We start from the raw sequence: 16,316 nt of genomic DNA, 5'->3' as shown, positions 1-16,316 counted from the left end.
ACTAACAAATAATTAAATGATCCATTCAGATAGCTACCAAAAGTCGTATGTTAAAGTAACGCTAAACCCTCTAAAAATCCTCGTGACAAAATGGGCTACAAAACAAACGAGTCTCAGCCGTAAGCTGAGTGGTTAGTTGGCCCTGTCTGGCGTTCCCTATTCACCAGCTCCGCCCCGTGAACGGCATACCTGGCGTAACAGTTTCATCTTGTAGCCAGATAGGAAATGTCATCCTTATTGTACACATAACTCCGCTAGACTTGGGAGCTCTTTAAATTCAAAGCTTCTTTTATTTTGTAAGATAAAAATAGTTATTTAGATCTTTATACTAATTAAAAAGTAAAAAGGCCAAAAAAGTATAGTTGGGAGGTTAAAAACTAGAAAAACCATGGCCATCTAGTGTTACGCAGTTTTGGATTATAGCTTTGTAGAAGTGAAAATGCAGTCTGTCTGTACTAACCTAAAGCCACACTGAGTTAAAATAATTTTAATCCTAGGACAGTATGGTCTAATAAAAAACCCCACCTACAGCAGAGTACATTATAGGACATCTAAGATCTAGTTGTTGGTCTCGTTAGAGTTGTAGGTCTTATTAGAGTTGGGTGACGTTTTGTGATCTGGGTGACTAAGACATTTGGGCCTCAGCTTTACCCTCAAATTCAATGTTTTGATAATTGAAAACATGTTAGAAAAAGTGTTGTATCTACATCCTGTACTTCCATATGCGTTTTTCACATTTATTCAACAATATCTGCAAGGAAGATATTAATAAAGTTTGGAATAAAGGAACTTTAAAATGTATAATTTTATCATAATTTTATTTGGAAAACTACTTTTTAGATGTAATAAATATTGAAATTACCAATCTAAAAGATTTTTTCAACAATCATGGAGGTTCTTTCAAACAGGCAAATGATCTAACCAAAGGTACACATATGAGCAATTGTTTATCACTGTATTTACTTTGAAAACTTCAGCTATTTGATATTTATACTTACATGCACTTTAGGTGTTGGGGGTAGACCGTTACTAATAGGCTTCTAGAAAGAGAACACATGCATGATTACACCTCTTTTGTTGCTGTTTGGTATAACAAACACACATATTAGAATAAAATAGACAAATACATTCTTTTTGTAAAACAAAACACTGTAGATAAGGCTGAAGTTCCCTATAAATCTCCCACAGTCCACTTATTCCTAGTACCTGTGCCTCACAAAACCAGGTTAGTGTCTATCCTTCCAAAACTTTCTCTAGCCAATTATATGCACTCATGTATTTGTGTATCCTTCCAGACTTTTTGTATATATTCATATAAATGCCCCCACAGAAAGTACTGATTTTGTGTGTGTTTAAGAGCAATAATAGTTATGCACTAATGTGCAACTTGTCCTTTGCCTTAATACTGGGCCTTGGACAGCATTTCTTACCACTACATATAGATCTGGTGCATTTGTTTTAACTGCGGCACAGCATGACTATGACATAATTCAGCTATTCCCTAATTGGTATTGAGTAATTAGGTTACTTTCAATTCATTACTGTAACAACAATATGGAAACCATCACCCTTGCCTATACCTTACTATGCAATGTGTGAACGTTTGTTTGTTTTTTAAACCTCACCCGAGGACTTTTTTCCCATTGATTTCCAGAGTGGAAGGGAGGGAGGAGAAGAAGAGAGAGAGAGAGAAACATTGATGTGAGAGACACATCAATTGGTTGCCTCCTGTACTTGCCCTTAAGCAGCTGAGGAATCTGCACCTGAGGTATGTGTCCTTGACCAGGAATTGAACCCACGACCCTTTGGTCCCCAGGCCGACGCTCTAACCACTAAGCAACTGGCCAGAGCTATGTGAATGTTTTTTAGGGTATAACGTGAGAAATAAAACTACTGGAACATGGGGTCTGTACCTTTTACATTTTAGTGGATACCGACTGCCAAACTTTCACAGTCCCCACATCACATCACACCCACCGGTAATACATGACAGTCCTGGTTCCTTAATAGTCTCACAGACACTTAACATTTGTTATCAAACTGATTAGTAAAAAATATTTTGTCATTCATTTGCATGCCTCTGATTTCTAGGAGGGTTGAGAATCTTTCTAAAAAAATGTTTACTGGCTCTCTGTATTTGCTCTTCTGTACATTGTTTTTTTTTCATGTATTTCTTACTAAGTTACCTTTTTCTTATTTATTAGCTGGAGTTCTTGATATAATCTAGATTTAAATACAGTATCTAATATAGATATTACAAATGTGTTCTTCTAGTCTGTAGATTATCTTCACTTTGCTCACAATGTATTTTATTAATTGAAGTTTTACATTTTGATTTATTCAAATATATTAACCACTGGTCAGCATATACTGATGATTACAAGAGCAAAAATAGCACATATGCTCACCTACAGTATTCTCAAGAATATCAGCTGTTTTCCCAAGGAGCTACATTCCTAGAGTATATGATTTGTCCCCTGGAGAAAGAATCTCTTTGGGAGAGAATATACTTTAAGTATAAATTGTATTAAAGTCTAGATTTCTTTCAAGGTTAACCTGAATAGCTTTTTAAGGAATGACTTGTATTTTTCTCTCTATCTGACATAAATCAGAACTATTTAAATGATACAACAAAATTAACTAAAAAGCTGCTGTTGATTTCATAATTCTGATATGATACAAATATTCTGTGTAGTACCACTTATATGAGTAACTATTAGACACTTCTGAAATTGACTATATACAATTTTACTTTGTAGATCCGTTTATGAGAATATACAGCCTGTTATTGCCACAAATTTCTGATAATATTTTTTCCATTTGGCAAGTACTCTATGTACTTATTTTTATATTTATGTTCCTAAATTACCTTCTATCATCTATTTTGTGAAACATTATTTTTAATTAGGGAGGTCTGAATGTTATAACTGTTCGATTTAAGTACTAACAGAATTGGCTGTAAATAATTTCAATAAGCTGCACAAATGCTAATCATGTTTCAGTATATCATGGATACTGTTTATCCTGTGATACAATCATGAAATATTTATTTCAGAATTATTAAGATGTTAGTTTAACTAGGAGTTTCTTATACTTCTTAAATAAGGTAACAGAAAAGCAAATTAAAAATGCACATATAATAAAATGTATACATCTTTCAAAGGTTATTATACTTTGCAGAGCCATTACATTTTTGTACTACATTAGCAGGGCTGCTAAAATTTAAACTGATGAAAGCAAAAAAGGCACTGCTCAGTAGAAAAGACTCTATTAAACCCATTTCTGAAGGATACTTTACCCTTTTGCTAAAAATGTCATAAATTTCACAAATTACAAATGGACAACCCTAGTCAAATGCCTTAATTGAATTATTAAAAACAGTATGTCATATTCTATTGTGAATTCTTTAACAGTTAAACAGCTATAGTACAAAGCCTCAACACTGCTTACTGTGCAAAACCACAGGTATATGCACATAAATATATTAAAAGTACTATAAATTTCTATAGAACTAACAACAAATATTAGTATACACTAAGACTTCAAAAATACTGTCTCATCTCATGATCGTATTGGCATCCGCTGAATTGGGGGTTTTAAGAATTTTTTGTTGTTTTAAGTTCTATGACAACAGATTTGCTTTCTGATGATGAAGAGCAAATTCTTTACAAATGTTAAAAAAATTTTAATCTCCCCAATAAATACTATTTATGTTTTAACTAGAGGCCCAGTGCATGAAAATTTGTGCACTCGGGCGTTGGGGGGTTCCCTCACCCGGGCCTGCACCCTCTCGCAGTCTGGGACCCCTTGGGGGATTGTCCACCTACCGGCTTAGGCTCTGCTCCCCGGGGGATCGGGCCTAAGCCATCAGTTGGACATCCTTAGTGCCGCTGAGGAGGCGGGAGAGGCTCCCGCCATCGCCGCTGAACTTGCAGCCATCAGCCCGGGTTGGGACTGAGTGGAGCTCCCCTGTGGGAGCGCACTGACCACCAGGGGGCAGCTCCTGAGTTGAGCGTCTGCCCCCTGGTGGTCAGTGTGCGTCATAGCAACTGATCATTCTGCTGTTAGGGTCAATTTGCATGTTACCCTTTTATTAGATAGGATAGTTATGTTATGTGTTTTATCTTGCATTTATAACAGATAGCTTCTACGGCTAATTTCATCTTTCTTGAAGTGATATCTACTAGAAAATAATCTTAATTTTTCTTCCTTGTTAGCTATTCCAAGTAAGAGTAGTAATATCAGAAACTGCATAATTTATAGTTAGAAATTTATCCTAGGCTAGAAGCTATAGTTTTCCTTATCTGTCCATGTCCTTGTTTCCCAAACTTCCTGACACTGTAAAAGGGACTTTTAAGGAACAATGAAAAAAACAATAGCTATTTTCTGAACAATCACAAGAAGACTAAGTGTTTACTGCATGCAGGTCACAAATTGGCCTAAATAATTCAAATAGAAAGCCATCATTCAAGTTTACCATAGAGCAAAGTTACTTTTTTAAAGATTTAAACAATTCATATTATTATAATTAATACACTAAAATACCAACATAACTAATTATAAAACATACAATTGCTGTAGCTCACTAATTATTATCGCAAACCTAACCTAGTAGTGAAAAAGAAAACAAATACAAGTAGACTTTATGAATATAAATACCTACTGGTACATCTTTCTTTTCTTTCCTTGAAAGGTTGGTTCCTCTATGTTCATTCTGTTGTTGATATAATGATCCATCTCGTTCACCATTTAACTGGAAGGAGCCCACTCCATTTCCTTCAATAAGATGTTTAAATATATTAAAAAAAGGACTAACTTTCACTCAGAAAATGTAGGAAAGAAAAACATCTCTGTGACAGTTTCAGCCTTCATTTGGGATCACCCAATTAGAATATTTAGCACTGAATTAAGAAGTCTTACATATGCGCTCTTCTACTTATATCTTTATTTCTTTCATACAGGCAAATAAATTTATTTATTTATTTATTTACATACTTACTTATTTTTTAATCCTCACCCAACTTACTTACTTATTTTTTTAATCCTCACCCAAGGATATTTTTAAGTAGAAGAGAGAGGGAAAGACAGAGAGAAACATCAATGTGAGAGAAACACACTGATTGGTTGCCTCCTGCAGGAGACCCTACCAGGGCCTGGGCCAGGAAGGAGCCTGAAACCAAAGTATGTGCCCTTGACCTGAATCAAACCCGGAACCCTTGGTCCACAGGCTGATGCTCTATCCACTGAGCCAAACCAGCTAGGATCATATGGGCAAATTTAAATTCAGGTTGTATCATATATTAGTGTTAAGAAGACAAAAAAGAAACACTTTCAGGAAAGGAGCAATTTAGAGTATGTTATCAAAGAAACTTTCATTGCTCTTTTTTTTAACAACTTCTTTTGCATAATGCGCAAGAAACTTTACAGTATTAACACAGCATCCTCTATTATTAAATGATTTTTTTAAATGATTAAATGAAATAAAACAAAGGAGTTAGCCAAAATATCCTCTTTTACTAAAACAGAAGTACCCTATAATCAATACACATTTTCCTTGCTTGTTCAGAGTTTAAATTTCTTTTGTTGCCCAACTACAGATAAATGATGAAATGGACATAAACAATTCTCCAAAAGAGGAAAGGCTAGATATGAAATAAAAAACAAGGGGCAAGCCCTGGCTGGTTTGGTTCAGTGGATAGAGCGTCGGCCTGCAGACTGAAAGGTCCCAGGTTCGATTCTGGTCAAGGGCATGTACCTCGGTTGCGGGCATATCTCCAGTGGGGGGTGTGCAGGAGGCAGCTGATCGATATTTCTCTCTCGTCAATGTTTCTAACTCTCTATCCCTCTCCCCTCCTCTCTGTTAAAAAAATCAATAAAATATATTTAACAAAAACAACAACAACAACAAAAAAACAAGAGGCAAAATATCCCAAACTAGGCCACAGGTCATCCTGTCATAAAAACACTTTAAACCATGAAGCAAAAGGCAGAAAACATCTCTAGAGCTATAGCCTTCCTTCTTCCCTCCTCAAAGGAATTTCAAATAATCTCTTAAAAGATTCCCTCCATTTTTTTTCATACGGTATGAAAACCTATTTCACCCTCCCTTCCCCCATTACCTAAAGCAATAGGCTTTTGTGGAGGCAATCTGGGAGGTGGTGGTCTAGGTGGGACTTGGGATGGTTTAGCTGGGCTCTCTGACATGGGACATCTCTTGATTGTTCCTTGATTATCATCCTCAGTAGAATGAGTTTCCTGGGGTATAAATATGGACTTAGGCTGAAATAATACAGAAAAGGACACCAATGATTAAACATGAAATTATTCACGTTTCATTAAACATAACAAATACTAAAGTAAATATTATTATATATCAGAGGCTTTTAAACTGTGTATACTAGCAGAGTTTCAAGGTTATTCAACTATCTGATTCAGATGATCTCAAAACATATTTTAAAATTATACACTAAAATGCTTTCTCAGGAAAAAAAAAAAGAGACCTCTTTCTATTAATTCCTTACAAGCCTTCCCACTTAGACTTGCCAAATAAAAATATTCTGGTCTTTCTTATCTCCAATTTAAATGAGTCTCTTTTTATTTTAAACATTCAGGCTATTCAGCTCCTTACAAGACTAATCTAAACTGTCTCTTTTAAATGACTCAATGTCTTTTATGTTAATGCTTAATCTTTCAGACTGGGGGTAGAAGGAGATATCAATTAAAATTTTATCGTCATGGAGAATACTAATAAAAGATGTCTGAGAAACTTTCTGTTCAGACAATTATGAAACCTCCACCAGCAGGAGGTTTGGAGAATTTATAAATTCTTATAAATATGTCCCTTATTAGGAATATTACTTAACACTTATCTCTTTGAGATTCAGATCTTTATACTTAAGCTAATATAATACTAAACTAGCAAGTGCAGTATTATCTATCTGTGTGAATCATGATTTTCTCAAAAGTAAGAAATGAAAACAAAATGTAGTAATATATTGGATGCCAAGACTGATCAGACTCTAATTCTCATTTATAACCCATGATTTCAAACCTTATAAAACCAACAGCTAACTTTATAAACAGTTCATTCTGTAATTAAAATTTGCTATGCATAAGCTTATAAAATAAATTTATATTAACTCCTTTTATCTTAAAAAAACCCCCTCATCTGTTGGAATAATCTATTATTTTTGTGATGCTTTTGTTTGGCAAAAGGATTTCATTGATAAAAAAATTGAAAATTAATGACCTATTTTTAATTTAAAAGTACCTTCTGAAAATTAAATATCTGTGATAAAACACTATTCTTAACTCATTCTCAGGGCATCAGTTACTAGATTGTAGATTTTGAGGAACAAAATCTTATTTAAAAATATAAGTTGCCCGACAGGTGTAGCTCAGTGGTTGAGTGTTGTCCTATGAACCAGGAGGTCAAGGTTCGATTCTCAGTCAGGGCACAATCCCTGGTTGTGGGCTCAATCCCCAGTAGGGAGTGTGCAGAAGGCAGATAATCAATCTCTCTCATCACTGATGTGTCTCTCTCTTTCTCCTTCTCTAAAATAAAAAAATATATACATATTTTAGGGAAAAAAAGTAAGTTTCCTAAACTAAGGGAAATACTACTAATTCATTAATATAGTTTTTTTCATGTACAAATTTCTAGAACTTATTTAGAATAAACAATAAGTGGCAAGTTGGATAATTAAAAAGGAGAAACAATAATAACACAATTATTGACTTATATCATGATTAGTTAGTAACTTCTTCATGATGTTTCTTTGTGGGTCCCAAGTGAAAATAAGCTACAGAGTAAATATTAATACAGTATCAAATAATCACACACATACACAAACAAATTCAAATTGAAAAATAAATCTGTCTACCTTTGGTGGCAAAGGAGGTGGAACTTTTGCTTTCATGGTTGAACTATAAAAATATAAAAGTTTAGATTAGAACTCTATTTTATAAGAAAAATCATTACTAAACTATAATTAATTTTTCAAAGTTATGAAAGAAAAAATTGTTGTATCACAAGTTACTTTTTTCTAAGACTGGGCATTTTCTAAAATATTTTGTTAAATATTCAAATTATGCTGAATGGAGTATCATTCAGAGGTAACTGAGTAGATAAGCTTTCTTGATTTCAAATTCTATCCAGTAATTAAAAGTGGGAAAGAGAACTACAATTACAGTTTATATCAATTGAAAGGTAATTAATGTAAAACAAGTAATTGGTTTACAGGAAAACAGCAAAATGATATACTATAAAATTATCATAATGTAATATATATTTTTACTACTGTTAGATATGAAATATCTCTGATGAACTTCATCAAAATATACATGCTTTATGAAATTATAGACAGAACTGATTTGACTGAAGCTTAGATTCATTATAACTCAGGCCTGTAGTTTCTAAAATGTTTACAAAACTTAGATGATAGAGCATAAATTCTCTCATGAGAAAAATGAGGCCCAGAGAGGTTAAGGGACCTGATCCAAGGTCACATAGTAGTGAAGTAGAAAGGAAAACCTATGCCTCCAAGGACTCAAGTGCGTTTGTCATTGATGTTTCTATCTGTCTCTCCCTTTCCCTTCCTCTCTGAAATCAATACATATATATATACTAGAGGCCCAGTGTACGAATTCATGCACCAGTGGGGTCCCTTGGCCTGGCCTGCGGGATTGGGCTGAAACTGGCTCTCCAACATCCTGAGGGGTCCCGTATTGCGAGAGGGCGCAGGCCAGGCCGAGGCACCCCACCGGTGCACGATCAGGGATGGGGAGAGACGCGGGGGGTTGGCTAGCTGGAGAGGGACTGCGGGAGGGCTCCAGGGCATGTCTGGCCCATCTCGTTCAGTCCCAATTGGCCTGACCCCAGCAGCAAGTTAACCTACCGGTTGGAGCGTCTGCCCCCTGGTGGTCAGTGCATGTTATAGCAAGCAGTTGCACGGCCTTAGCATATCATTAGCATATTATGCTTTGATTGGTTGACCGGATGACCAGATGACTGGACACTTAGCATATTAGGCTTTTATTATATAGGATTTTTTAAAAAAGTGAGCCTGGTTAGAAGTCAAAAAAAAGAGGAGAGCTTGTGAGAAAGCTCCCATCTTCTTACAGAATCTATAATAATAAAAGTATAATATGCAAATCGACCGAACAGCAGAATGACTGTCTGGACAACCACACTATGACAGACACTGGCGCCAGGCCAGCCAAGGCGGGTGCGATGAGATTGGTTGGGGGTCTGCCATTGCCCCATGATTGCCCTGCAGAGGGAGGCCCAGGTCACCGAACGGTGGGGTGATCAATCAATCAGGGGGCTCCATGATCGCCCCAAAGAGGGAGGCCCAGGCCGCTGACCGGTGGGCTGTGGCGGGTGGGCGGGGCTTCCCTCTGTGGGGGTGATCCATCACGGAGCCCCGGCTGGGTGGGCGGGGCCTACTCCTTTGGGGCGATTGATCGTGGAGCTCCTGAATTGTGAGAGACCCCCCACAGGCCAGGCTGAGGGACCCCCCCCAGAGTGCATGATTTTCATGCACTGGGCCTCTAGTACATAAATAATCATCAACAGAATGCAGTTAAAGGCCACTGTGGTTGGGTCTTTAACGGAAATGTTACTGGAAACTGGAGGAAAGGTGACCTTTATTATAAAGAGTTAGGGAAAATTTGGCTGAATTATGTCCTGGTGTTTTGTGGAAGGTAAAAATTCAAAGTACTGAAATTGGATATTTAGCTGAGATTTTTAAGCAAAGTGCTGAAGGAGTGGCTTGCTTATAATGAAATGAAAGAGATGAACTAAAGAAAAAAATGCCAAGGAAAGAGAAACTAGAACTTGAAATTTGATAAATTCTCAGCCTATCCATATTAGCTCAGAAACGGATGGCATGAGAAAGCATGTTCTGAAGAGAGCACCAAGGGTGTGGCTGGACTGTCACTCAATACGGATTTTATGGGATTTTACCAGCACAAACACTGGCAGCTTGAACGGAAGGGGATGGAGATGAGACAAAAACAAAGGAAGGCTGCGAACTCCTTGGATTTTATAGAACAGGATGGACAGAGGTTTCCGAACGTGCACTACTCTTCAAGAAGAGCGAAAAAATAATTCTGAAGGTGATCCATAGATCATTAGATCTAATTTGAATTGATTTATTACGACTTTAGAGTTGATGCTGGAAAGAGCTAAACTTTTTAGAATGACTGCATTTTGCATGTGTTAAGGACATAAATTTTGGGGGACGAGGGGCACAATAATATGGACTGAATTGTGTCCCCTCAAAATTGTATGTTGAGGTCCTGAAGTTGATGTGATCATACCTGGAGATAGTGCTTTTGGGAGGTAATGAAAGTTAACTGAGATCTTACGAGTCAAGTCCTAATCGAACAGGATTAGTGGCTTTATAAGGAGAGGGAGAGAGTTCTCTCTGCATGTCCACACTGAGGAAAGCCCGCCTGAGGACATGGTGAGAAGGCAGCGTCTGCAAGCCTGGAGAGAGCTCTCACCAGGAATTAAACTGGTCAGCACCTTGAGCTTAAACTTCACAGACTCCAGAACTGTGAGAAATAAATTTTGTTTAAACCACCAATCTATGGTATTTTATTAAGGATGATGGAGCAGACTAATACAACTAAAACAGAAAAAGGAAAGAAACTGTGCTAGAACCCATAATACTACATTACCAATGACATTAAAATTGCTGTCAATATTAGGCTGTCAGACTTATGAAATCAGAGCACATGATACTTTCTCTTTTACTAAAAATCAAAACAGAACGTACTGTTTAGATTCATCATCATCCCCTTCATCATCTTCTAAATGTGCCACATGCCCTCTAAAGATAAAGAAGGATAGTTCCATTGTTACTAAGTGAACTTGACCAAAATAGCTTAAGAAGAAATTTTAGAAAACTGCAAGACAGAATTTTACTTCTACATCTTTACAGAATCAAAACACCAGTAACAACAAAATGATCTTAAGGCCACATGTCAGAGAAGGGAACAAACAGACGACTCATCTGTGACAAAGTATTTTAAGCTTAATTAAAAAGTAAAATTACCACCCTGGCTGGTGTGGTAAGTGGTTAGAGCGTCGGCCTGTGCACCAGAGGGTCTCAGGGTTCAATTCCCGGTCTAGAGCATGTACCTGGGTTGCAGGTTCCATCCCCACCCCCAGTCAGAGTGCATGTGGGAGGCAACCAATCAACGTGTCTCTCACATCCATGTTTCTCTCTCCTTCCCCCTCCCTTCTACTCTCTCTAAAAAAAAAAAATCAATGGAAAAATATCCTCATTCCTCAGGTAAGGATTAAAAAAACAAAACAAAAAGTAAAATTACCGCTGATGTAATTCTTCCTCAACAGACTTCAGAAGACTCCTTAAAAGAAAAAAAAAAGTAATGTGAATTAAGCAAGCAGTAAGTATATATCTTCATCATTTTAACCTTATCCACAAAAATTGTTTACTTTTTTAAGATTTACTAGAAATATGCTACAATGATCATCTCTATACCATAAAACATCAAGTTAATTTAATGAGCTACCTCTATTTTCTGTTGCTAATGTCTTTACATATGTATCTTAAATGAACAAAATAAACCCTAATGTTTACTGAAAAAATACCAATTCAAACAGAGGACAACCCACCACAAAATGTCACAATAGGACTGACAAAACAATAATTGCAGGGTCATAGTCAGGAGCTTCCAGGATTCAAATTTACCCGGAATATTTACGTGACACCTGAAATTACATTTTCTTTTTCTTAAAATAAGGAAGGTGACACACTTTAAAAAAACATCATGCTCTCAGGCAATCCTACAAAATGAAACTCAACATGTTGGCTCTCTCTGCAGAAGCATGCATGCATGTGATGTGAATACATGAATGTAGTAGCACTCTGTTTCCACAGAACACACTCACTTACCTGCATATCTGCTCTCCAGTGGTGGACTGGCAAACACATTTACACTTTTGGGAGACCAAGCCTGTATCAGGCCAGGTGCGAGGGTTTTATCATTGGAAGCAATTTATAAAACCTGCTATTCAGGAAGGTAAGAGAGAACTAATGGCATTTCTGAAGTCCCTTTACTTCTTTCCACTGCAAGCTCATGCAGCGTATCTCCTGTATTATACTCTTCAAGCATAAAATATCAATAGTCTCCTTAAAACTAATGGAACAGAGAGAAATATGGTGACTAAGGCAAAAGTATTCAGCAGAAAATTTACTCTCTCAAAAGTTAGAAGGTAGTACCTTCTAATCATTTTTCCTTCCTATATATATTGGGGAAAAACTGCCATTAGGATTATCAAAATGTAAAACCAAGAGAAATTGAAAGCTGGTATAAGCAATTAATTGAATATATTTTAGCCATCACATTTTAATTAGGCCAGCTGAATGATCTAAATTTGAAAATGACGAAGTTCTAAATCTGGATGCTACTTTGCAGATAAAAAAAGTGAGGTTCTTCAGTCAATGTATTATCTTAATCACAAAGCTCTTGCTGGCCCACCACCGGGAAGGCAGGAGCATCTCTGTCTAAAGGCAGCTTAGCAAAACGGTGCCGGGTTGTGAAAGACAGCCTGAGTCTGACTCCTGCCTCGGCCACTGGAAGCCGCATGGCCTGCAGTAAGTCACTTTGATTTCCCTAGGCTTCAGTTTCCACATCAGTAAAATGGGAATCACAATATACATGATGTCAAATGTTTTATATATCTGAAGATATTAATGCATTAATAATAGGTAAAATGCTTAGAAATAGTAATTTAGAACCATAGTAAGTTTTCAAATTAGGTTTTCCTTTATTTTTTTTGGCCTAAACCAACATTTCCTTTAAACCCCCCATTCTCAAAATGTGGTCTGGAGACCTGGGGGGGTCTTAGTCTCCTGTAGAAGGTCTGCAAGGTCAACACTATTTTCATAATACTAAAGTGTTTACCTTTTCACTTTTATTCTTTCATTGAAAATGGAACTCTAGTTTTCTAGACTATAAAGAACACTAGAGGCCGGTGCACGAATTTGTGCACAGGTGGGGCCAGCCGGCGGGGGAGGTTGGCTGTGGGAACGCACTGACCACCAGGGGGCAGCTCCTGCATTGAGCGTCTGCCCCCTGGTGGTCAGTGCGCATCATAGCTACCGGCCGGTCGTCCGGTTGTTACAGTTGTTTAGGGTTTTATATATATAGATATCACAACAGGTTAGCAGCAGACATGAGAAGCCAGCTGTCTTCTATTAAGCCAGACATTAAGGAGATATGCAAAAAAAATCAATGTACTTTTCTTACTAGTGGTATTTTATTTCAAAAAAAATAGCTATTCTTCATAAAAAATGTTATTAGTGGGCCTCAACAAAAAGTTTGTTGGATTACACTGACCTATATAAAAACTTCTTGCAATTATTTGTTGCTTCTAATTCTCATGAGAAGAATTGAGTGGTATTAGGAAGGAGGTGCCATAAAGGTGGCACGTGAATTGGTCCTAAATAATACAAAAAAATTGTAATACACCAAAAATGTTATCTATAACATGTAACGAGTATATTACAATTAGAATAAATATTTTTGAAAAGTTCTGTGTACATTTCTAATAACATAAATATTGACAGTTATAACCTATATTAACAAAAACTCATTGGAATCCCCAATAGTATTTTAAGTCTGTAAAAGGATTCTGAGACTAAAATTTTAAGAAGTGCTGCTTTAAACTATTTTACTGAATTAAACATAATATTTTTGAACTATACAGTGGGCTTTCATATCCTTTCAGAAGATGTGAAAAGAAAAACATTTTCTTGAGCATATGACAATATTTTTTGAAGCATTTTTTTTTCCAGTAGGGAATATCAAGATTTGAGAATAACTAAGAGGAGAATTTAAATGTGGTTTATTTTTAGTTACCCTGTGTAACTGAACTTATATGGCATTCCACTTTTCTAGGTTCTCTAAGAATAAGAGAAAAAAGCTGAATAAGAAAACATGAAAAAGCAGCTAATCTATGGCTTACGGACCCATATATATTTTTTATTCATTTACTTATAAATCTCCTACTATGTGTTAAGACTTTTTTGTTAATAAAGTTAAAGATTTTATTAAGTATTAATGAAAAGTAGAATACATTTGCTTTTCAGGCATTATGAAGGAGAAAATAAAACATGGCTAAATTTGCTAAAATGTTAATTTACAGTAAATACTATATCTGGAGAGCACTGGAGAAAAATGTGATGCTGATTTAATCATCAAGACTGGGTACTATACAATAAACAATGTCACTATTCACTAGTTCACTTCATTATTCTATTATGGAATTTTTAGAAAGTAATGAACAAAACAAAAATGATGCCCTCAGATACTGAACTACTAAATCAACCCAAAATGATTAAAAATTTGAATAGGATTAAAAACGGAACTGTATGCAAATATAGTTTTAACCGATCATGTGAAGAAAATAATCTGGAAGTAAAAAAACCCCACAAAACTGCCAAAAATACTTAGCATATTTGAATTAACTAAGGAATTCATGCTGCTGACTACTCAAGTCTTTCAAAATTGTCTAACTGGTTCAAAACAATCTATAAAGTACTGCCTTGATTATATTTGAAAACAAAACCACTCCCTGTTTCTCTAAAACCAAAAGAGCAGTTTTATTTACTTATATTCACTTGATCTTACAATCAACAATTACTGAGTAAATGCTACAAATAAGAGCAACTAGTAAGTACTTACTAAACCATAAATATGCCAAATGTTTTACAATGACTATTCCATTTCACCCCAAAAGAAGGTACTATTGTAATCCCCATTTTACTAGATAAGTCTCATGGCTTACAGAAAGAGACAATTCTGGTCTTTACTACTACTACATTCGATTGTGCCAGGAATTGTGTAATTCAATTTACTCTTTTCACTACTATTTAGGTCTTTTTTAAAAGAGAATTTATCTTTAGAATTTTTGCGCTACATTAAAAAATTAAAAATAACTTAAAACTTTCTTTAAAAACATTTTGTTGGTTTTAAATGGTCAGAAAAGTTGACCTCAATAATAATATAATTCAAAAGAAAAGAAAACCACTCAATAAGTCAAAATATATAGGCATTTATTTAAAAATAGCAACTATCTTATATAGTTGCCGCATGGTCTGTAATAGGTAGAAACCCAGAAATGAAAATCTGTTTGCCTGATCACCTATGGAGAAAGCAGGAAACCCTGTGAGTTTTAACACACTGCCTAGTCACAAGGATAAAGCAGACATATCAGTACAGTAAGAGAAGTGCTACATCCATGCTCATGTCACATGTATGTATATGTACCTGTACACGAAACACAGCCAAAGATCAAACTTTTGGCCAACCTACCTTGCCAGTAATTCGTTATAAAGAATACAGTTCCTTAAGCAGGGATCCAATTAATCAAAAAAATGAAGGTTGGGCAAATTATTAATATTTTACCTAGCCAAAGTAACCATATACTAAGAAAATGTCTAACAGATAAAAATCAGAAAATGGAAACTAAGGAATCTGAAAAATCATTTAGAGATGGACCATATATATAATATTTTTCTGGTTATTTTTGCAAGTATGCCATTTAAAAATATATTTTAAATGAGTCCAAGAAAGGTAAATGAAATATCTTTCCAAATTATCCAGTCTCTTAAAATATATCAAAATTTACTAACAAGGGCCTTAAACCAGTGACCTCAAATTTAGACAAAAGAACAAAAAATACATAAAATTTTCATTTGCTAACTCACTATGAGACAAACTTTCCTTTGTTGTTCATCAACAAATCAGGACAAACTATAAATAGCGACTAGTTATTATTTAGATAGAATTTAATTTTTCTACCAGGAGAATTTCACACTTATTTTCCATTTTAGGAAATATAAATAATGTTACTACTAATAATTTAATAAAAAACACCTCACAGTACTTAAATGAAGTTGTTTAAATAAAAACTAAGGCATTTCTCTAGGTTGTCATTCAACGCCTTTTTTCTGTGTTGAAAAACATATTTAAATGATTCATTTATTTAAAGAAAGACATGATTTTTGCACTATAATCACTAAATCTGAGCTACTTGTCTTTAGTCACCCTTTGTCAACTGTTTAACTTAAAATAAGGTGTGTGTGTGTGTGTGTGTGTGTGTGTGTATGTCTCAACTCTCTAAAGCAACTGAAATATTTTGAAATTTTAATTTGATCTGATTATTAAAATATCTACATTGCTGGGAGGTTTTGGCAACTTAAATAATATTTCCTTATAATATTAGCTTTTGGGGGGCGGGGGAATCAAACCATTTTATTGAGGGCCTTTGGGGGAGG

At 35.5% G+C, this 16,316-nt stretch overlaps 1 protein-coding gene across 20 annotated transcripts in view; it reads right to left on the bottom strand.

Annotated features, from left to right (window-relative positions):
* The window catches only part of MAP4K3 (mitogen-activated protein kinase kinase kinase kinase 3), an 87,838-nt gene that overhangs the window by 17,124 nt on the left and 54,398 nt on the right, over positions 1 to 16,316 (bottom strand). For 18 of the 20 annotated variants that reach the window (XR_002827190.1, XR_002827189.1, XR_002827192.1 and 15 more), the window contains 6 exons: positions 11,341 to 11,379; positions 10,785 to 10,838; positions 7,884 to 7,926; positions 6,120 to 6,279; positions 4,664 to 4,776; positions 999 to 1,040 (listed from right to left, as the gene is read on the bottom strand). Coding sequence is in view for 15 of the 20 variants with exons in the window: in XM_023747531.1 (XP_023603299.1) it covers positions 999 to 1,040; positions 4,664 to 4,776; positions 6,120 to 6,279; positions 7,884 to 7,926; positions 10,785 to 10,838; positions 11,341 to 11,379 (451 nt within the window). In the remaining 5 variants the exon portion in view is untranslated. The remainder of the gene's footprint in view (positions 1 to 998; positions 1,041 to 4,663; positions 4,777 to 6,119; positions 6,280 to 7,883; positions 7,927 to 10,784; positions 10,839 to 11,340; positions 11,380 to 16,316) is intronic. The other 2 variants (XM_023747510.1, XM_023747528.1) reach the window with 1 other exon arrangement.

Source organism: Myotis lucifugus, unplaced genomic scaffold, assembly GCF_000147115.1.
Source record: "Myotis lucifugus unplaced genomic scaffold, Myoluc2.0 scaffold_6, whole genome shotgun sequence".
Classification (NCBI taxonomy): domain Eukaryota; kingdom Metazoa; phylum Chordata; class Mammalia; order Chiroptera; family Vespertilionidae; genus Myotis; species Myotis lucifugus.
Note: the sequence above shows the minus strand (reverse complement) of the source record. Positions and strands in the feature narration are given on the sequence as shown.